This window comes from Conger conger, chromosome 8 (assembly GCF_963514075.1).
Source record: "Conger conger chromosome 8, fConCon1.1, whole genome shotgun sequence".
NCBI classification, from domain to species: domain Eukaryota; kingdom Metazoa; phylum Chordata; class Actinopteri; order Anguilliformes; family Congridae; genus Conger; species Conger conger.
The window spans coordinates 55,384,957-55,400,725 of NC_083767.1; the positions used below are offsets into that span (position 1 = coordinate 55,384,957).

At 48.5% G+C, this 15,769-nt stretch overlaps 1 protein-coding gene across 2 annotated transcripts in view; it reads right to left on the reverse strand.

Moving 5' to 3' along the window:
• Positions 1 to 4,708: 4,708 nt before the first annotated feature.
• Positions 4,709 to 15,769, reverse strand: part of adgra3 (adhesion G protein-coupled receptor A3) — a 43,361-nt gene continuing 32,300 nt past the window's right edge. For both annotated transcript variants that reach the window (XM_061251481.1, XM_061251480.1), the window contains 9 exons: positions 14,806 to 14,967; positions 12,997 to 13,197; positions 11,222 to 11,423; positions 10,605 to 10,813; positions 10,184 to 10,308; positions 9,617 to 9,740; positions 8,858 to 9,003; positions 7,578 to 7,673; positions 4,709 to 6,535 (listed from right to left, as the gene is read on the reverse strand). In XM_061251481.1, the coding sequence (XP_061107465.1) occupies positions 5,149 to 6,535; positions 7,578 to 7,673; positions 8,858 to 9,003; positions 9,617 to 9,740; positions 10,184 to 10,308; positions 10,605 to 10,813; positions 11,222 to 11,423; positions 12,997 to 13,197; positions 14,806 to 14,967 (2,652 nt within the window). In that variant the 3' untranslated portion in view covers positions 4,709 to 5,148. The remainder of the gene's footprint in view (positions 6,536 to 7,577; positions 7,674 to 8,857; positions 9,004 to 9,616; positions 9,741 to 10,183; positions 10,309 to 10,604; positions 10,814 to 11,221; positions 11,424 to 12,996; positions 13,198 to 14,805; positions 14,968 to 15,769) is intronic.

A 15,769-nucleotide genomic window follows, 5' to 3' on the forward strand; every position in this document is an offset into this window, starting at 1 on the left:
CTATTTCAGGTGAGTGCATTCATCATTTTTGGGAGTAGCCTGCTGGGTTATTACATTTGAGGTGTACGCACAGAATACAATCATTTTCATTAAGTACATCTCGACAAGATCACCTTTACAAGCCTGATTCCGTAATAGCTGACAAGGGAGTTGTAATTTAGAAGAATACAGCAAAGTAAAAAAAATTGAATGGTTTGCCAGAGACACTGCAAGGGTGAGGCCGGGGACACTGTAGAGATGGCAGTGTGTGGCCCCGTGAAGTTAAGACTGAATGAGACAGCACAGTGAAACAGGAGCGTGTTGCAGATGGCCAGTAATCATTAGGGTGACAGTTCCCAGGGGGCAGTGAAGAAACTGTCTGGAAGAGGCCATTTGACTGTCTCTGGATTCCATTGTATTTGCTACATATTTAGACCTAAAGCACAGCAGAGATGTTCTTTTTTTTTTCCCCCAGTGGTTAATCGCCATGAAAGACAAGATCAGCTTAAAAATAACAGGAGAGAATTGCCACTGAACAGGGTACATGTGATGTGCTTCCCACAGAGGGCAACATGGCTAACAAGCCATACATTGTGTCAGTGTCCCTCTTAAGAATATAATTCTCCTCACAGTACTCTGAGATGTAATAAACTGGATACAAACCAAATTGTTCAATAAATCTGCAGAGAAACAAAATGGAGAGCTTGGCGGTCCCTCACATCTTTACGCTGTCAGTCACCAAATGATTAGCATTTGAACTTTTACATCCATCATAAGCGAGACCGAACCTTGCCCCTGGACAATATAAAACATCATGCAGGTGAAGACAATTTTCTAAAGGATTTGGCACGGCAAGGTGACCTGTCCCACAAGGCATTTTCATGTAAGTCAATGCTTTTAACTTCTGGCATGAATTTTTAAAGCCTGTGTCTAGTGCATAAAAATGCTTCGGATCGTGCCAAGATAGAAAAAGGCCTGTGAGCAGTGAGACAGAGTGAGCTACCCAACACACTGTAGTCACTCCGTACAGCCTTTATTACAGTAATTAGCCAATGCAGTAATTGGTACACAGCCTCTCTGGTGCAATGTTATATCCCTACCAATTTACATACTGAAGATTTGTAGCTGCTAAACATATACTGTATGCATTTTGGAAAGAGTAAGGTAGAGTATATTAGGTACAATGCCGTATAAAGTTGGCACGACAGCCCAGACAGACAAATCAAAACTCCAAATCTTCACTTGAAAATCAACAGATTATTCGTAACACAAACAAAAGTCCCCTCAGATGAATTAAGATTCATTGCCTTAGTTTGGCACTGGCATTTTCATGCATGTTACATTTGATTCACAGCATGCAGAAAATGGACATAAACAGAATGATGTGCAGCCATGCTGGGTAAGCTCTTGAAGAGGAAATGTGTGTTTATTTAATCAAATGTCTTCAGGGAGTTACAATGTTTTGGAATTTTATTAAATTATGGCCATTGCTCTTTATAAAGACACAGGCAGTCTACTCTTCTTCTGTACTTTTTATTCAGACGGGGATAACAGGAAGTGCAATGCCAGGCATCGAACCCCCAACCATGTCGGGCAGCCAGCATCAAATTCTGCCCTAGTTTTCTTTTCTCCCTGGAAATTAGCTGACCAATTTGTGCTACCGATTGGCCAGACTGTCTTCAGACTCCCAGGTAAAGGGAGGGTGGAAAACCAGCAGTTCTCCGCCCTCGATTTGATGATCCCTGATGCAGGGAGATTCATGTGGCTGGAGAGTCCGCCGCCCGAACAGACTGCACCACATATCTGAACTCACGGATGAACTTTTTTGATTCTGCTCTAAATTACTTTGTGAGGAATCGTCTGCAGGACTGCTACCTGCGGCCTCTTTCTCATTAGCTGGCCCTGGAATTTTGCCCATTGTAAAAAATAAATAAATTGCTTTACTGAATGGCCATCTGTTCAGGCCATCAAATTATAATCACAGTTTGCTCTCTGAAGCCTGGTGCAGATACAAGGAAACCATTTTCCTGTATGCTACCTTTGAAAATGAGTGTATTTTCCCAATCCTTTTGCAGGTTTGAATGCCTGTGTTATTAGCACCAGATTGTGAGTGTTGTTTGACTAGGCTGTACATAAACTCAGGATTTAAAGCTATACAGCGGCTAAGACATATTAAAAAATATATTTTAGTACTATTTTATCAGTTGAAATTGTTACATATTTAAATGAGGTTAATCATAATCTCAACAAACGGATATGAATGTCATTTAAATGGCAAGTGACAATGATAATCTGCACCTGAGAAGTTTAAAATATTTGTGCAACACAAAACTTCATGTAAAATATTTGAAAGGTGTCTCAAATTCTTTTGAGACCATAAAAATGAATTCCTGTGATAATGTACGTCTGTAATAGTGGGTATTTGGACAGATGGGCGTACATCCATTATCATCCATTTCAACAACTGTGACACTATAAAGGACGAACGTATGAATGTTAGTTCACTTTCTTGTTGGAGAAATGGCCACGTCATTCAGGGTGGACAAAACCAAGTGGGTAAGACCAATGTAAAAACAGTGGAATGCAGTGGAAAGAACGTGGAAAATCTGCTGACACATACTTCCTTAATACATATCTATGGTACTATGCCATACATATGAATGGCAGAGTACCATAGATATGCTAGCCTGGCAGGAATGGCCTAGTGTGTTGCTCGTTTCATTGATACCATTTTACTCTAAAGACCCACAGCACACTAGCCCAGGGAACATTTCTGGTGAAAGCAACTTCACTTTTGGTTGAAAAGTGAAAGTTTTCTAGGACCTCGCCAGACTATATCCTGGTGAAACCAGAGCTATACTGGGGTGAGTTTAGCCCTTTTATGTCAAAACGTCTCTAGAGGCTGGAGGCTGGAGGCTGGAGCCTAGTTGTCCACCCCTATTGAAGGTCTAGATTCTGCCTTTTGCTCACTGGGTAAATTGGGTAAATTGGGCTTTGCAGTGCGAGGTAAGTAGGGGGAATTATATCTGATTTCTGCTTGTCCGCCTGAATGCTGATTGGAAGATGAGTTCTTAAGGCTGTTGAAGCTTTTCCAACAAAGTAATTATTGCCTTAAACATAAATCAAAGGCTTATTAAGTTGTGATATATCCAGTATGGCTGTGCAATACATCTCCGTCCTCCTGAAATCTGCATTAAAAGGCATCATCAGCGGGGTGAAGTGCTAGCATGCTATTCGCTTTCAGTGTACAGCACAGGGCTTGTAATGGTAGGTGACAGTTATGGATAAGGAGTGTTTGAATGCATTACTCTAATTATTATTGAATGACCTTCACCACGGCAACAAGGGGAAGCACTCGCTGGTCACACCAATGATAAAGGGGGGGGGGGGGGGGATTGGATTGGCAATTATTCAGACAGCGCAGCCGAACTCGTTGAAGTTATTTGGCCTGACAAAAGGAAACCGACCTTGAAACTTAAGGCATTACGCATGCACCTCCTCGGACTGCTGAAGCAACAGCAGGGTGTAGTGGAGCAGGAGGGAACGTTCTAGAAAGGAGTACATAAGCAGGCTTTAATAAGGCCGTCAGGCCGTAACTGTAGCCCGCGTGACACGCCGCGGTAAAGCATTTGGAATTACATTTGGGCGACGTGCTAGTGGAAGAACGCTCTTTTTTTAAAATTCAGTCGAGTTTCCGTTTCATTTTCTGCACTGGAAGCATTCTAAACAATACCGGCACCTCAATAAAAGGCTACCATCCAAACAGGAAACTGCCGTTAAAGTGCCCTTCACAGACTGCCGCCCTTCGAGCCCGTTTAACAGCAGAGGAGCACCTGCATAATAACAGCCAGGAGAGGAGGGCACAGGCAGTGGAGCAAAGTGCTGACCAGGCGTCTCCCTCCGCCGCCTCCAGACCGGCACAGGGTTAAACTCAAACTGAAATATAGTGGTGGAGTCCAGCAGCCATACATACCCCTTATAAATGCCACAGGTTTTTGAGTGAAATGCTTTCTGGCCAGACATTTGTTGAAGTAGGCAAAATTGGACTGTGTTTTAACCAGGTCCCCCATAAAAAAAAGATTTTATTTCCACTAAGTTTAACCTACATAAAAGAGTGCACGGTGACCTGACACCAAGCCACAGCGACGCTTGTCACTCGCCCATGTTACCTGAACGCCCTTTTGATTTGAAGTAGGGTGGGAACATTGTACACTGGACGATCCGAACATCAATTTCAAATTATTTGTAAATTGGAAAAAGAAACTACGGCGTGTATAAATTTCAATTTTCCAGGAGGAAATTGGGACTTAGCGATGAGTACCTGGGAGAGTTCAGCCGAGTCCATGAACAAACTCATTAAAAAGTATCCGTCCTAGACCTCTTAGCTGTAAGGGATTGGCCAGGCATGGGGGGTGAGAGACTCCTCTAATTATCCTCCTCTCCAAGGACGAGCTCGCCCCACCACTGAAAGATGGCTGCCGGCCTCGCCTAGACTGGTTATGTGCCTGCCTGGGGGTCTGACTCACTCAGTGACCATTTCACGGGCCATTCTGACACAGTTGACAGGATATGGAGGGTGACCTAGCCACTATTAAACTATGGCCTCTACCCATCTGGGTTTTGCAACCTGCTACAGTGACTTTTTCGAATAAGAAAAATAGAGGTTGTGAGGTAATGTAGATAATGTGTGTGTCAGGCACTGCAAAACATGTTTAAGTGGTAGAGTAGGTGCAATTAGAGACATTTAGTTTATTATGCAAAAACAAAATTCAAGATCTAGAAAATAAAAAATACCAGCCCATTATATATGCACAGGGCAACAGCACAGGCCATGCAGTTTCACATAGAAAATCTGTGATGGACAGGGTTAAAAGTATATAAAAATAGATCATTTACAAAATGGTAAAAGCTGCTTCTTCTTACAAACCCTGGTGCTCTTCACAAATATTCACTCAAATTTCACATACACAATTACTGTGGCTTTTCAGTTCAATTTTTTAAAAAGATATTTCCAAAAAAACGTTCTTTTTTTTTTTTTAAAGCTTTTAAAAATCGTCTCTGGCGTCTCTGAAATAAAATAAAATAAATTTAAACTAAATAAAATACGGAACAAGATTCACAGTTCATGAGAAGTACGCCGGGCGCTCTGAGTTCAGCCGGGAACAATCGCTACACAGTAGTTTCATGTTTCCATAAGCCAGTCTTAATGTTGCCAGCGTTACCGTCCGAGCCCAGCAAGGGGGCGCCCTGCCTGCTGTCTTTCAGCTGCCCGTTCTGGTTGGCCGGGTTCTGGTTGGCCAGGTTCTGGTTGGCCGGGTTCTGGTTGGCCAGGTTCAGGCCGTAGGACTTGGGCTGGGCCTCCAGGTCCACAGTGATGGACTGCTTTAAGCTGTCTTTACTGGCGTTGGACGTGCCCCCGCTGTGCGTCTCGGCCTCGCCCCCCGCGGCCGCCTCCCTGCCCCCCTCTCCCGCTCCCCCGCCCCCTCCCCTGCTCCGGCAGCGGCGGGGCAGGGAGGCGCTGGCGTCGCTGCTGTCCTGCTGCGCGTGGCCGTGCTGGCGCCCCCTGTAGGCCAGGTAGGCGGCGCGGCGGCTGCGGGCGTGGCCCTCGGGGCCGGCGTGGCGGGCCCTGTGGGGCCCGGCGCTCTGCACGCTGCCCTCCACGCTGGTGGGCACGTCGTAGGCGTACTCGCGCAGCACGGTCAGCCTGCTGGCCCGGTGCGCCCGCGTGCGGCTCTTGTGGTGCCGGCCCGGGTGCCCGTTGGGCCGGAACTGCACCTCCACGGGCGACACGTGCATCTTGATCTCGTTGTCCACCGAGTGCTCCGTCAGGCTGTTGTCCAGCAGGGCGGCGCCGTTGCTGGGGGCCGGGGCCGGCGCCGAGGGGGGCTTGCACTGGGCCGCCTCGGCCTGCAGGTTGGTGAGCTTGCAGCCCTGGGAGGAGTTCTTGAGGCTGGAGGCGCTCTTGTTGGTGCAGGAGGACTCTGCGCTGCCGTTGGGGCACTTGGGCGCCTCCTCGGCCCCCGCGCCGGGGCCCGGCGGGGCCACGTTCACCTGCACAGAGTACTCCCGCCGCCCCGGGCAGCAGGCCGTCACCCAGTACCGCCGCATGTCGTCGCGGTTCACGCAGTGGTGCGCCACCAGGAACCCGCCCAGGCCCAGGGCCGCCACCCCGAACAGGCAGCTGAAGGCCAGGTCGGCGGGGTACTCCTGGGAGACCGCCAGCGCCCCGAACAGCCACAGGGCCACGAACAGCAGCAGCGCCAAGCCCACGCCCAGCAGCTGCGCCGGGAAGGTGTGCTCGTTCTCCAGCGCGGACAGCGACACGGCCGAGCAGTCGCCCTGGGAGACGGAGGCGGAGTCCGGGGCGGGCGCCTCGCCCTGCTCGCTGGGCGCCAGCCGCTGCTGCTCCTCGCCCGCCTCCTTCAGCTCGAACCTGCGCTCCGGGTGCCGGCGCAGCTGCACCGCCACGCTCAGGAAGTACATGCAGTTGACGAAGATGATGAAGGCCGCCGGCCCGTAGAAGGCCCCCAGGCTGGGCTCCCACCCCATCCAGCAGCTGGGGGGACAGGACACGGGGTTAGGAGAGTCAGCAACACGCTCACTGACCCTACGGGGTTAGGAGAGTCAGCAACACGCTCACTGACCCTACGGGGTTAGGAGAGTCAGCTACATGCTCACTGACCCCACGGGGTTATGAGAGTCAGCAACACGCTCACTGCCTTCATAGGGTTAGGAGAGTCAGCTACACGCTCACTGACCCCACGGGGTTATGAGAGTCAGCAACACACTCACTGCCTTCATAGGGTTAGGAGCGTGTGGTGTTTGATGTGAGGTAATGTCAAATGACATAAAACTGTCATACTTTTATCATCATTCCACTTTTATATCGTTTGACATCAACAGACATCATCGGTTATGCCATCTCGTGACTGCTATGTCGTGTATGAGTATCTCTGTATGCCAGCCCTATGGCAAGGGGATCAAGTCAAGTGTTACCGCACATTTTCACGAACTCAAACATCTCTCCAAGAGTCAGTCGGCTGATATCTTAAAGATTTATACGGACCCATGATCTGGAGTCATTAAAAAATGAGCTTCATTAGGTTAAATGTGAAACTTAATTAAAAGTCATTTTCAGGCATGATACAGTGAATTAGCGGAGGTGCTTTGCGTGGTAAGGTTTGTTTTGCATTTCGAGTGCTTGCGACCCATAACACCCCGATCTGCAGTTTTTGTTGCGTCTCTGCACAAAAATTAATTAAACCCAAAACCTCAGTCAAAATATTTATACAACCCAACAGCTGCCATTACCGAGAGAGGCAGCCTAGAAAACTGGCACTCACAAAGTGGCAAGATAAACTTAAAATAGGCCGTTATATTTACTTCATTTTATAAACAAATATTCACTCTTTATAAAAACAAACAGTTGGATGATAAAAAAGCAATTTCAGTTTATGAATCGTGAATCGTGAATCGTGAATAGGGAAAGAATATTCAAAACTGTGCCCGGCAGATGTAAAACAATTTCAGATTTTCAGCTGGCAAATAAGAAAGCAACATTGTTACAATTATGGGATTAGGGAGCCCAGCATACTTACAAAGGTGCATTAGCACGGCTTCCATAGTTCTTGATGTTAGCCGCTGCAGTTATACCGCACACAATGATGGGGATTCCCCCGCCTATCAAGTAGAACCTATGAAAAGAAAGAAAAATGGATTTCAAATCAAGTCCTTGGCCAGCCACCGTTTAACAAGGGGATGACATAAAAACTGCATATTTCTGGTTAGGGGGGACCTACATAACCCTATACCTTTGTGTACAGTGAAAAGGAATTCTGCAGATTTGTTAAACACTCCCCTTGACACTGCTAAGGTAGTGATTTAACCAATATACAACTGCATTCATTTTTAGAAATTTCAGGCGTCCAATTAAAATCCTGTTATACTGTAAAGAAGCATTTCAACAACATCTCACAGACATTATAGACAAAGGCTTGGGACAAAAAAACACAGAGAGCTTGAGGCCAGGCAAATATGCAGAGGGCTGATTCAACTGTCTTTCACAAAGTTTAAAAGACAAACACCAGACTGGCACGTCTACTTGCTTGACAAGCACAGGTACCCCCAGGTGTATAAACCATTGATTTTGAAATTGCAAAGAGAATGACAAGCCACTAATGACAAGTCACCGGAATGTGCATACGCTTTAGTATTAAACTGGTGTGCAGTTGTTTGAAAGTCATTTTAAAAGCGCTACCTTTTAGAGCAGAACAATTTCAACACACTTCCAAGCTTTGGGTGTTTGTATTACCTTCAAAAATGTAACGGTCTTGAAAAAGCCTGCATTATGTAAACACGATTTGCGTGAAAATAAATGCACGCATGAAATCCCACACCACCATACACCACATTTATATCTATATCTACATCAAAAAAGAAACTCCATAAATGAAGGAAAAGGCAAAATATACTTTTGATCGTTTTGAGGTGAACCATTTCATGAACTTGCTATTCATGCGCTACTGATAGTTACTCCTGGATTTGTGTTAAATCATTAGAAGTAGTCATGTGCTCCAATTTAGAGGGAGCTTCAACAGATGGTGCAAAATTTACATTTGAGTCTTATAGGAACAACAGTATATATTCAGTTCCAACTGTATCTTAAAAAGATATAAAAAAAAAAAAAAAAAAAAAGGTTTTCAAATAATGAACCAATTGCTTTAAGGTTATTTGAGGAGATTCGCTTCATAAAGGTGTAATGCCTACAAGGACAGAGTGAGGTAACCAGAGTGCAGCAACAGTGAAATACTACCCCTCTGCCCAAGATGGTAGCACAACCAGTCAATCCAGGTGCATCGTGGGGGTTGTAGTGCCATACCTCAGCATGGGCCTGGGCGGTGGTGGCGGTTCGTCCAGCTCTTCGTAGCGTTTGGCCTTGCGGGTGACCTGCTTGTAGATGTTGCGTGCCGTCACTCCTGCCCACAGCACGGTGGCCAGAGTGGAGTAATGCAGCACGATGCCAACCTGAGGAGAGGGGGAGAGAGAGAGGGAGAGAGAGGGAGAGAGAGAGAGGGAGAGAGAGAGAGAGAGAGAGAATAAAACTGCCATCTGACCCAGCCGCTTATGACCGTACGCTGTACTGAACCGTCCCCACACTCCCACCGGCTTACATACGCTTCCAAAGCATTTACATAACAATAATCCATACATCGTTTAAAATATGTTCTTTTTGTGAAATCTCATCTCTACACATTGTCTTGCCTCTTTGGAAAGGAGGAAAGACATAATGTGGGCAACAAACACATAAATCAACTGTAAAGAATAGCGTGTCAAATTCCCATATCAAGCCGGTTAGAACGGGATCGGCGTGGCAGGTTTCCTCCGTATCTGCCTCGAGCAGAGCCGTCCTCCGACCAGTTTCATTTACAAACAGCCCGGGAGCTGAGCTGACTGAGCCGGAAGAATTGGCCGACTCAGTTTCTTGGAGCCAAAATGGTGCCAAAACCCTCCCCCCCCCTCCCGACTGCAATGTGCTACAGCAGACCGTTCGGTATTGTAAACAGTGAGTGTATGTGCCAGACACGCTCGACAGCTCTGCTGAGAGAGAAGAGCTGGGGGGGGTAGGGGGGGCACTCACAGCCTGGCACACGCTGGTGTGGCGTGTCTGGGTGATGCCCCCGATGAACACGCCACAGGTCAGGAAGATGTGGAAGCACAGGTTGATCAGCATGTGCCAGCATTTACGGCTGATCCGGACCGACCTGGAAAGAGCCCAGCGAAAAAGACACGTTAAGCTGCATATAAAACTTGTTTTGTTCCTTTTTTTACCTACGGAACAAATGGAAGAAAATATGACCATTTCCTCAAAACTTTTCTCATTAGAAAGGGTCTCTAAGCAAGTAATGACAAGCAATAAAGGAAACGACTGGACTCTGAAGTTGTTCGGAACTTAGGAGTGAAGACTCTCTTAGCAAGGATCCCGCTCACAGATGGTAAAAAGTAATGTAGCGTGATGGTCTCAAGTGATATAACGACAAATGTAGCTGGGTCCAGATTTGGATCAGAGTTGGCAAATAAAAAGCAAACCTCAGCCAACGGGAAAAAGCTGAGACACCACCTAAACTCTCTCAGGTGCATTTGGAAGGCCCTGTGAGCCCAGGTAAGCGGAGGCCCAGTGGCAGGGCTGAACAGGGGCGTTGTTTACCTGTGGTGGTAGATGTAGCTCACAATAATAGCCAGCAGACACAGCAGCAGGATAATGGCGGTGGCGTAGATGACTGGGTGGAGAAGGTCAGCGCTGGGATAGACGTACTCCCCTCTACTCAGGTCCTGGAAGATAAAACATCCATCTGTCTCAGGGACAAGGACCTGGGTCTGGCTGCCGCAACATCACAGCAGACATTTTAGGTCCCAAAGCCAACTTCCTGGAGGATGGCCGTATAATGGCCAATTACTGCCGGTGTAAACTGCAGTCTGTTTTCGCAGAGCAGAGCATCGACCTGACTGAGCGAATAGGAAGCGGCGTAGCTCCACAGAAGTGACTTAAGCAGATGCCCTGAGTATTTATAAGCAGAAACGAGGGCGGGGGAAGTCAGTGGCGGCGGGGGGGGGTGGCGTATGCTCACCATCAGCACTCCGTAGTTGTTGAGCGAGTTGCAGGAGATGGTGGTGAAGTTGTCGTCGGAGTGGAGGACGCGGCAGCCCTCCGACTCCCAGCCGCCCTGCCCTCCCAGCAGGCTGAAGTTCCAGTAGGCCGCCGCGGCGTCCGCGCCGTGCGCAAACCGGCGCAGCGTGGCGTTCACCGGGACCCGCAGGTTCCTCAGGGGGTAGCCCTCTGCGTGGGGGGGTGGGGGTGGGGGGGAGAATCAGACAGAAGCTCCACACTCGCCCCAAATCACATAGCTGTCACTACCCCGAAAAACACGTAGCGGTCGACACCCCGAATCACACAGCCGCCGCTAACCCGAATCACATAGCTGTCAGCAGGCCAGAGGCATCCGAACTTTCCAAAAACTTTTGATTCACTTAAAGTGGTTTCGACTAAAGAAAGGCTAAATAAAGTTCCCTGGGAAGAATGCATTTTTTCAGGACGGCATTTGAGGAATAATTTAAAGCTAAAGACAGACATCCTCAATTCCTTCGGGAGGCCCACAGGGTGCTAGTGTTCTACCACGGTCCTATAAAGTGTCCCATGTCTTCTACACTGGTGAGGTCAGGTCAGGTGACCCAGTAGTGGACCCACCGATCTTGGTGAGGATGACGGGGGTGGCCACGCTACGCCTCTTGCCCTGGTCGGCGAGCTGGGTGGAGTTGCCGGTGGCGGGGAAGAGCTTCCCGTTCCTGAAGGCCAGCAGGTGGAGCTTGTAGAAGGTCTCCTCGGCCTGGCCGGAGTACTGGGAGAACAGCGAGGCAGGCAGCTGCAGCGAAGCCTCAACAATGGTGTTCTGAAAAACCACAGGGACCACAATCACTGGACCTCTCTCATCAGAGCGTTTACAATGAGTACTATCACTGCATCTCTCTCATCAGAGGGTTTACTGTAACCAACATCACTGCATCTCTCTCAGAGGGTTTACCACAACCACAATCACTGCACCTCTCTCATCAGAGGGTTTACCATAACCACAATCACTGCACCTCTCTCATCAGAGGGTTCACCATAACCACAATCACTGCACCTCTCTCATCAGAGGGTTCACCATAACCACAATCACTGCACCTCTCTCATCAGAGGGTTCACCATAACCACAATCACTGCACCTCTCTCATCAGAGGGTTTACCATAACCACAATCACTGCACCTCTCTCATCAGAGGGTTCACCATAACCACAATCACTGCACCTCTCTCATGAGTGGTTTACAATGAGTACAATCACTGCATCTGTCTCACTAGAGGGATTTACAAATACCACAATCACTGCATCGCTTTAACTAGAGGGTTTACAATGACTAAAACCACAGTCTCTCTCTCACTATAAGGATTTACAAGGACCACAATCCCTGCATCTCTCTCATTAAATAACAAGGAATGAAACCAGTGCATTTCTCTCAAGAGGCATTTACAATGACTGACAGCAACCACTCCACACCTTGAATTGCAGGTTTACAAGAATCACAATCACTCCATCTCACTCATTAGAGGTTTACAAGGACTAAAACAACTCTCTCGTTCCCTCTCATTAGAGGTTTACAAGGATTAAAAACAACTCCATCTCTCTCATTAGAGGTTTACAAGGACAACAGCCACTGCATTTCTTCACACGAGCAGTTAACAGGACCACAACACTTAATTTGCCCAAATAGAGAGGTTTACAGGGAACAAAGCCACTCCAGTTCTGCAGGCCTCTAAGCTCTGTTCCAACACTGGATGATCACCAGCATAAAACACCCCAGTGGTTCTGCTGGAACCAGGGCCAATTATCCCTGAACAGTGAATTTACAAGGGGCTCAATCTCCGCATTGGCCCGGAGTCAGAAATCCCTCTTTGGTGAGGTTTTTGCTAGTCAAAATGAAATAAATTCCACAGCACGGAACGGGGAAAGGGAGGAGGAGTCCTGCCCTCACAATGGACTGCAGTAATACCCTCGGCAGAGCTTTCCACAGAAGAAGAACCTGATTGATCTTATTAGAGGGAGGCAGAGGAAGGAGAAGAGGGGTCAGAAGGATAGAAGGGAGGACAGGATAGGAGGGGGAGGGAAAGAGGGGTAGGAGAAGAGGAAGGGAGGCGAGAGAGAAAGGGTAAAAAGGAAGGGAGAAAAGGAGTGGGAGGAATGAGCTAGGAGAGGAGGAGAGGGGGAGGTTGGAGAGGAGGAGAGGGGGTTAGAGAGGAAGAGAGGGGGGTAGGAGAGGTGGAGAGGAGGAGAGAGAGAGAGGTAAGAGAGGAAGAGAGGGGGGTAGGAGAGGTGGAGGAAGAGAGGAGGAGAGAGAGGAGGAGAGAGGTAAGAGAGGAGGAGAGGGGGGTAGGAGAGGTGGAGGAAGAGAGGAGGAGAGAGAGGAGGAGAGGGGGCCAGACTGACTTTGAGAGCCAGGTTGGAGAGGGTGCTGGAGACGTTGCACTTGAAGCTGAGCTGCTTGTCCAGGTTCATGTCGGGGTCGCGGGCGCCCAGCTCCCTCAGGCCCGCGCGCTCGGGGGTCAGCTTCTGGAACAGCGTGCAGGTCATGCCGTTGAAGCTGCTGGCCTTGATGGTGTGGGCCTCCAGAGCGATGTTGGGCGAGTTCTGCAGGGAGAGCCATTCATCATTCCCCCGCTCAGACACTCACCTGGGCCAGCACCGATGCGCCCAAACTTCTGATTATAGACTATAAACACATCCCATTCACTACAGGGCAGCGGGTAGTAAACCTGTCCAGATCCATTCTGTGTACCGCTGACAGCACACTCTGCTGTACAGTAACCCGAGTCTGTAACAGTGGAAAAGTTTTAAACTGCATTCTGTGAGGACTGCATTCTGTAAGCAATTCATTTTCATCACTAAATCTCACATTTTCTTTGGGGACAGGAGATGTTTCAAAACTGTAAACATAGTGGTTATTTAAGAGACACAATGAACAAACTGCGCAGTAATTTTAAAGCATTTACAGCTTTAATGTGCCCCATGTGTGAACTGCTGCTTCGTACAGATTGGCCACTTGTGAATTCCCTATGTAGATGTGTGTGCTTGTCTAGTGTGTGTGTGTGTGTGTGTGTGTGTGTGTTTACTTGTCTGGTGTGTTTGTGCGTCTGTGTCTGTGTGTGTGCGTGCCTGTGCGTGTGTGTGTGCGTGTGTGTGTGCGTGTGTGTGTACTTGTCTGGTGTGTTGTGTGTGTGTGTGTCTGTGTGTGTGTGTGTGTGTGTGTGTGTGTGTGTGTGTGTACTTGTCTGGTGGGTGTGTGTGTGTGTGTGTGTGTGTGCGTCAGTGTGTGCGTCAGTGTGTACTTGTCTGGTGTGTTGTGTGTGTGTGTGTGTCTGTGTGTGTGTGTGTCTGTGTACTTGTCTGGTGTGTTGTGTGTGTGTCTGTGTGTATGTGTTGTGTGTGTACTTGTCTGGTGTGTGCGTGTCTGTGTGTGCGTGTCTGTGTGTGTGTGTGTGTGTGTGTGTACTTGTCTGGTGGGTGTGTGTGTGTGTGTGTGTGTGTGTGTGCGTCAGTGTGTACTTGTCTGGTGTGTTGTGTGTGTGTCTGTGTGTATGTGTTGTGTGTGTACTTGTCTGGTGTGTGTGTGTGTGTGTGTGTGTGTGTGTGTGTGTTGTGTGTGTACTTGTCTGGTGGGTGTGTGTGTGTGTGTGTGTGTGCGTCAGTGTGTGCGTCAGTGTGTACTTGTCTGGTGTGTTGTGTGTGTGTGTGTCTGTGTGTGTGTGTGTCTGTGTACTTGTCTGGTGTGTTGTGTGTGTGTCTGTGTGTATGTGTTGTGTGTGTACTTGTCTGGTGTGTTGTGTGTCTGTGTGTGCGTGTCTGTGTGTGTGTGTGTGTGTGTGTGTACTTGTCTGGTGGGTGTGTGTGTGTGTGTGTGTGTGTGTGTGTGTGTGTGTGTGCGTCAGTGTGTGCGTCAGTGTGTACTTGTCTGGTGTGTTGTGTGTGTGTCTGTGTGTATGTGTTGTGTGTGTACTTGTCTGGTGTGTTGTGTGTAGGTGTGTGTGTGTGTGTGTGTGTGTGTGTACTTGTCTGGTGTGTGTGTGTGTGTGTGTGTGCGCCTGTGTGCCTGTGTGTGTGTGTGTGTGTATGTGTGTGTGTGTGTGCGTCAGTGTGTGTGTGTGTGTGTGTGTGTGTGTGTGTAGTTGTCTGGTGAGTTGTGTGTGTGTTCGTGCGTGTATGAGCGTGTCAGCGCACAGTAAGCGTGTGGAGACTCACGGTGGAGTAGGCCTGGACCCCGCTGGCGAGCCGGTGGCTGGCGATCCTCTGCAGGCACTCCACGATGCGGGAGCACGCCCGGGCCTCCCGCTGCGCCATCCACAGCACCCGCTCCTCCGCCAGCATCAGGTTACTGGAGATGTCCACCATCACGTCCCCCAGCTGCAGGAGCACACACACACACACACACACACACATACACACACACACAGACGCACACAGACGCACACAGACGCACACAGACACACACAGACGCACACACAGACGCACACACAGACGCACACACAGACGCACACACACACAGACACACACACACACAGACACACACACACACAGACACACACACACACGCACAGGCACACACGCACAGGCACACACGCACAGGCACACACACACAGGCACACACACAGACGCGCACACACACACATGCACACACAGAAACACACACAGAAACACTCCCTCAGTGACCCATATACATGCCCATATCACATTTTCCTTGAGTCATTTGCCCCTTGACTGCCCCTTGTGGTGGGCCAGGGTTTTTTTTCATTATAGACATGGAACACCTGGTAAGACGTTGATAACAAGCAAGTGAGGATACCAGTGAGCACCTCCCCAGAACGACAGCCATCTTGTGGTCTCGAGCGTGGACTTTTTGTCCTTTATGTTCTTGTTATTGTTGAATAAATTGACTTTTATTGAGCGTTTTTGTCCATGCAAACTTTATTGTGATCCACCAGGGGCAGACCATAACAGCCCAGACGCGAGAATTAAATTTAGTTACCAATAACTTTATTCCCTGTTGTACACACACATCTACACAGCCAGAGCCCCAACATTGCCACATTAGTGTCAATGACTGGCACTGCTTTCAGATACGGCTCTCGATTGAGAAAAAAAACCAGGTAAGGAGAGCAACCGCCAATGAATGGAAGGGCCCCAAGCAAGGAAATGCAAAGAAGCG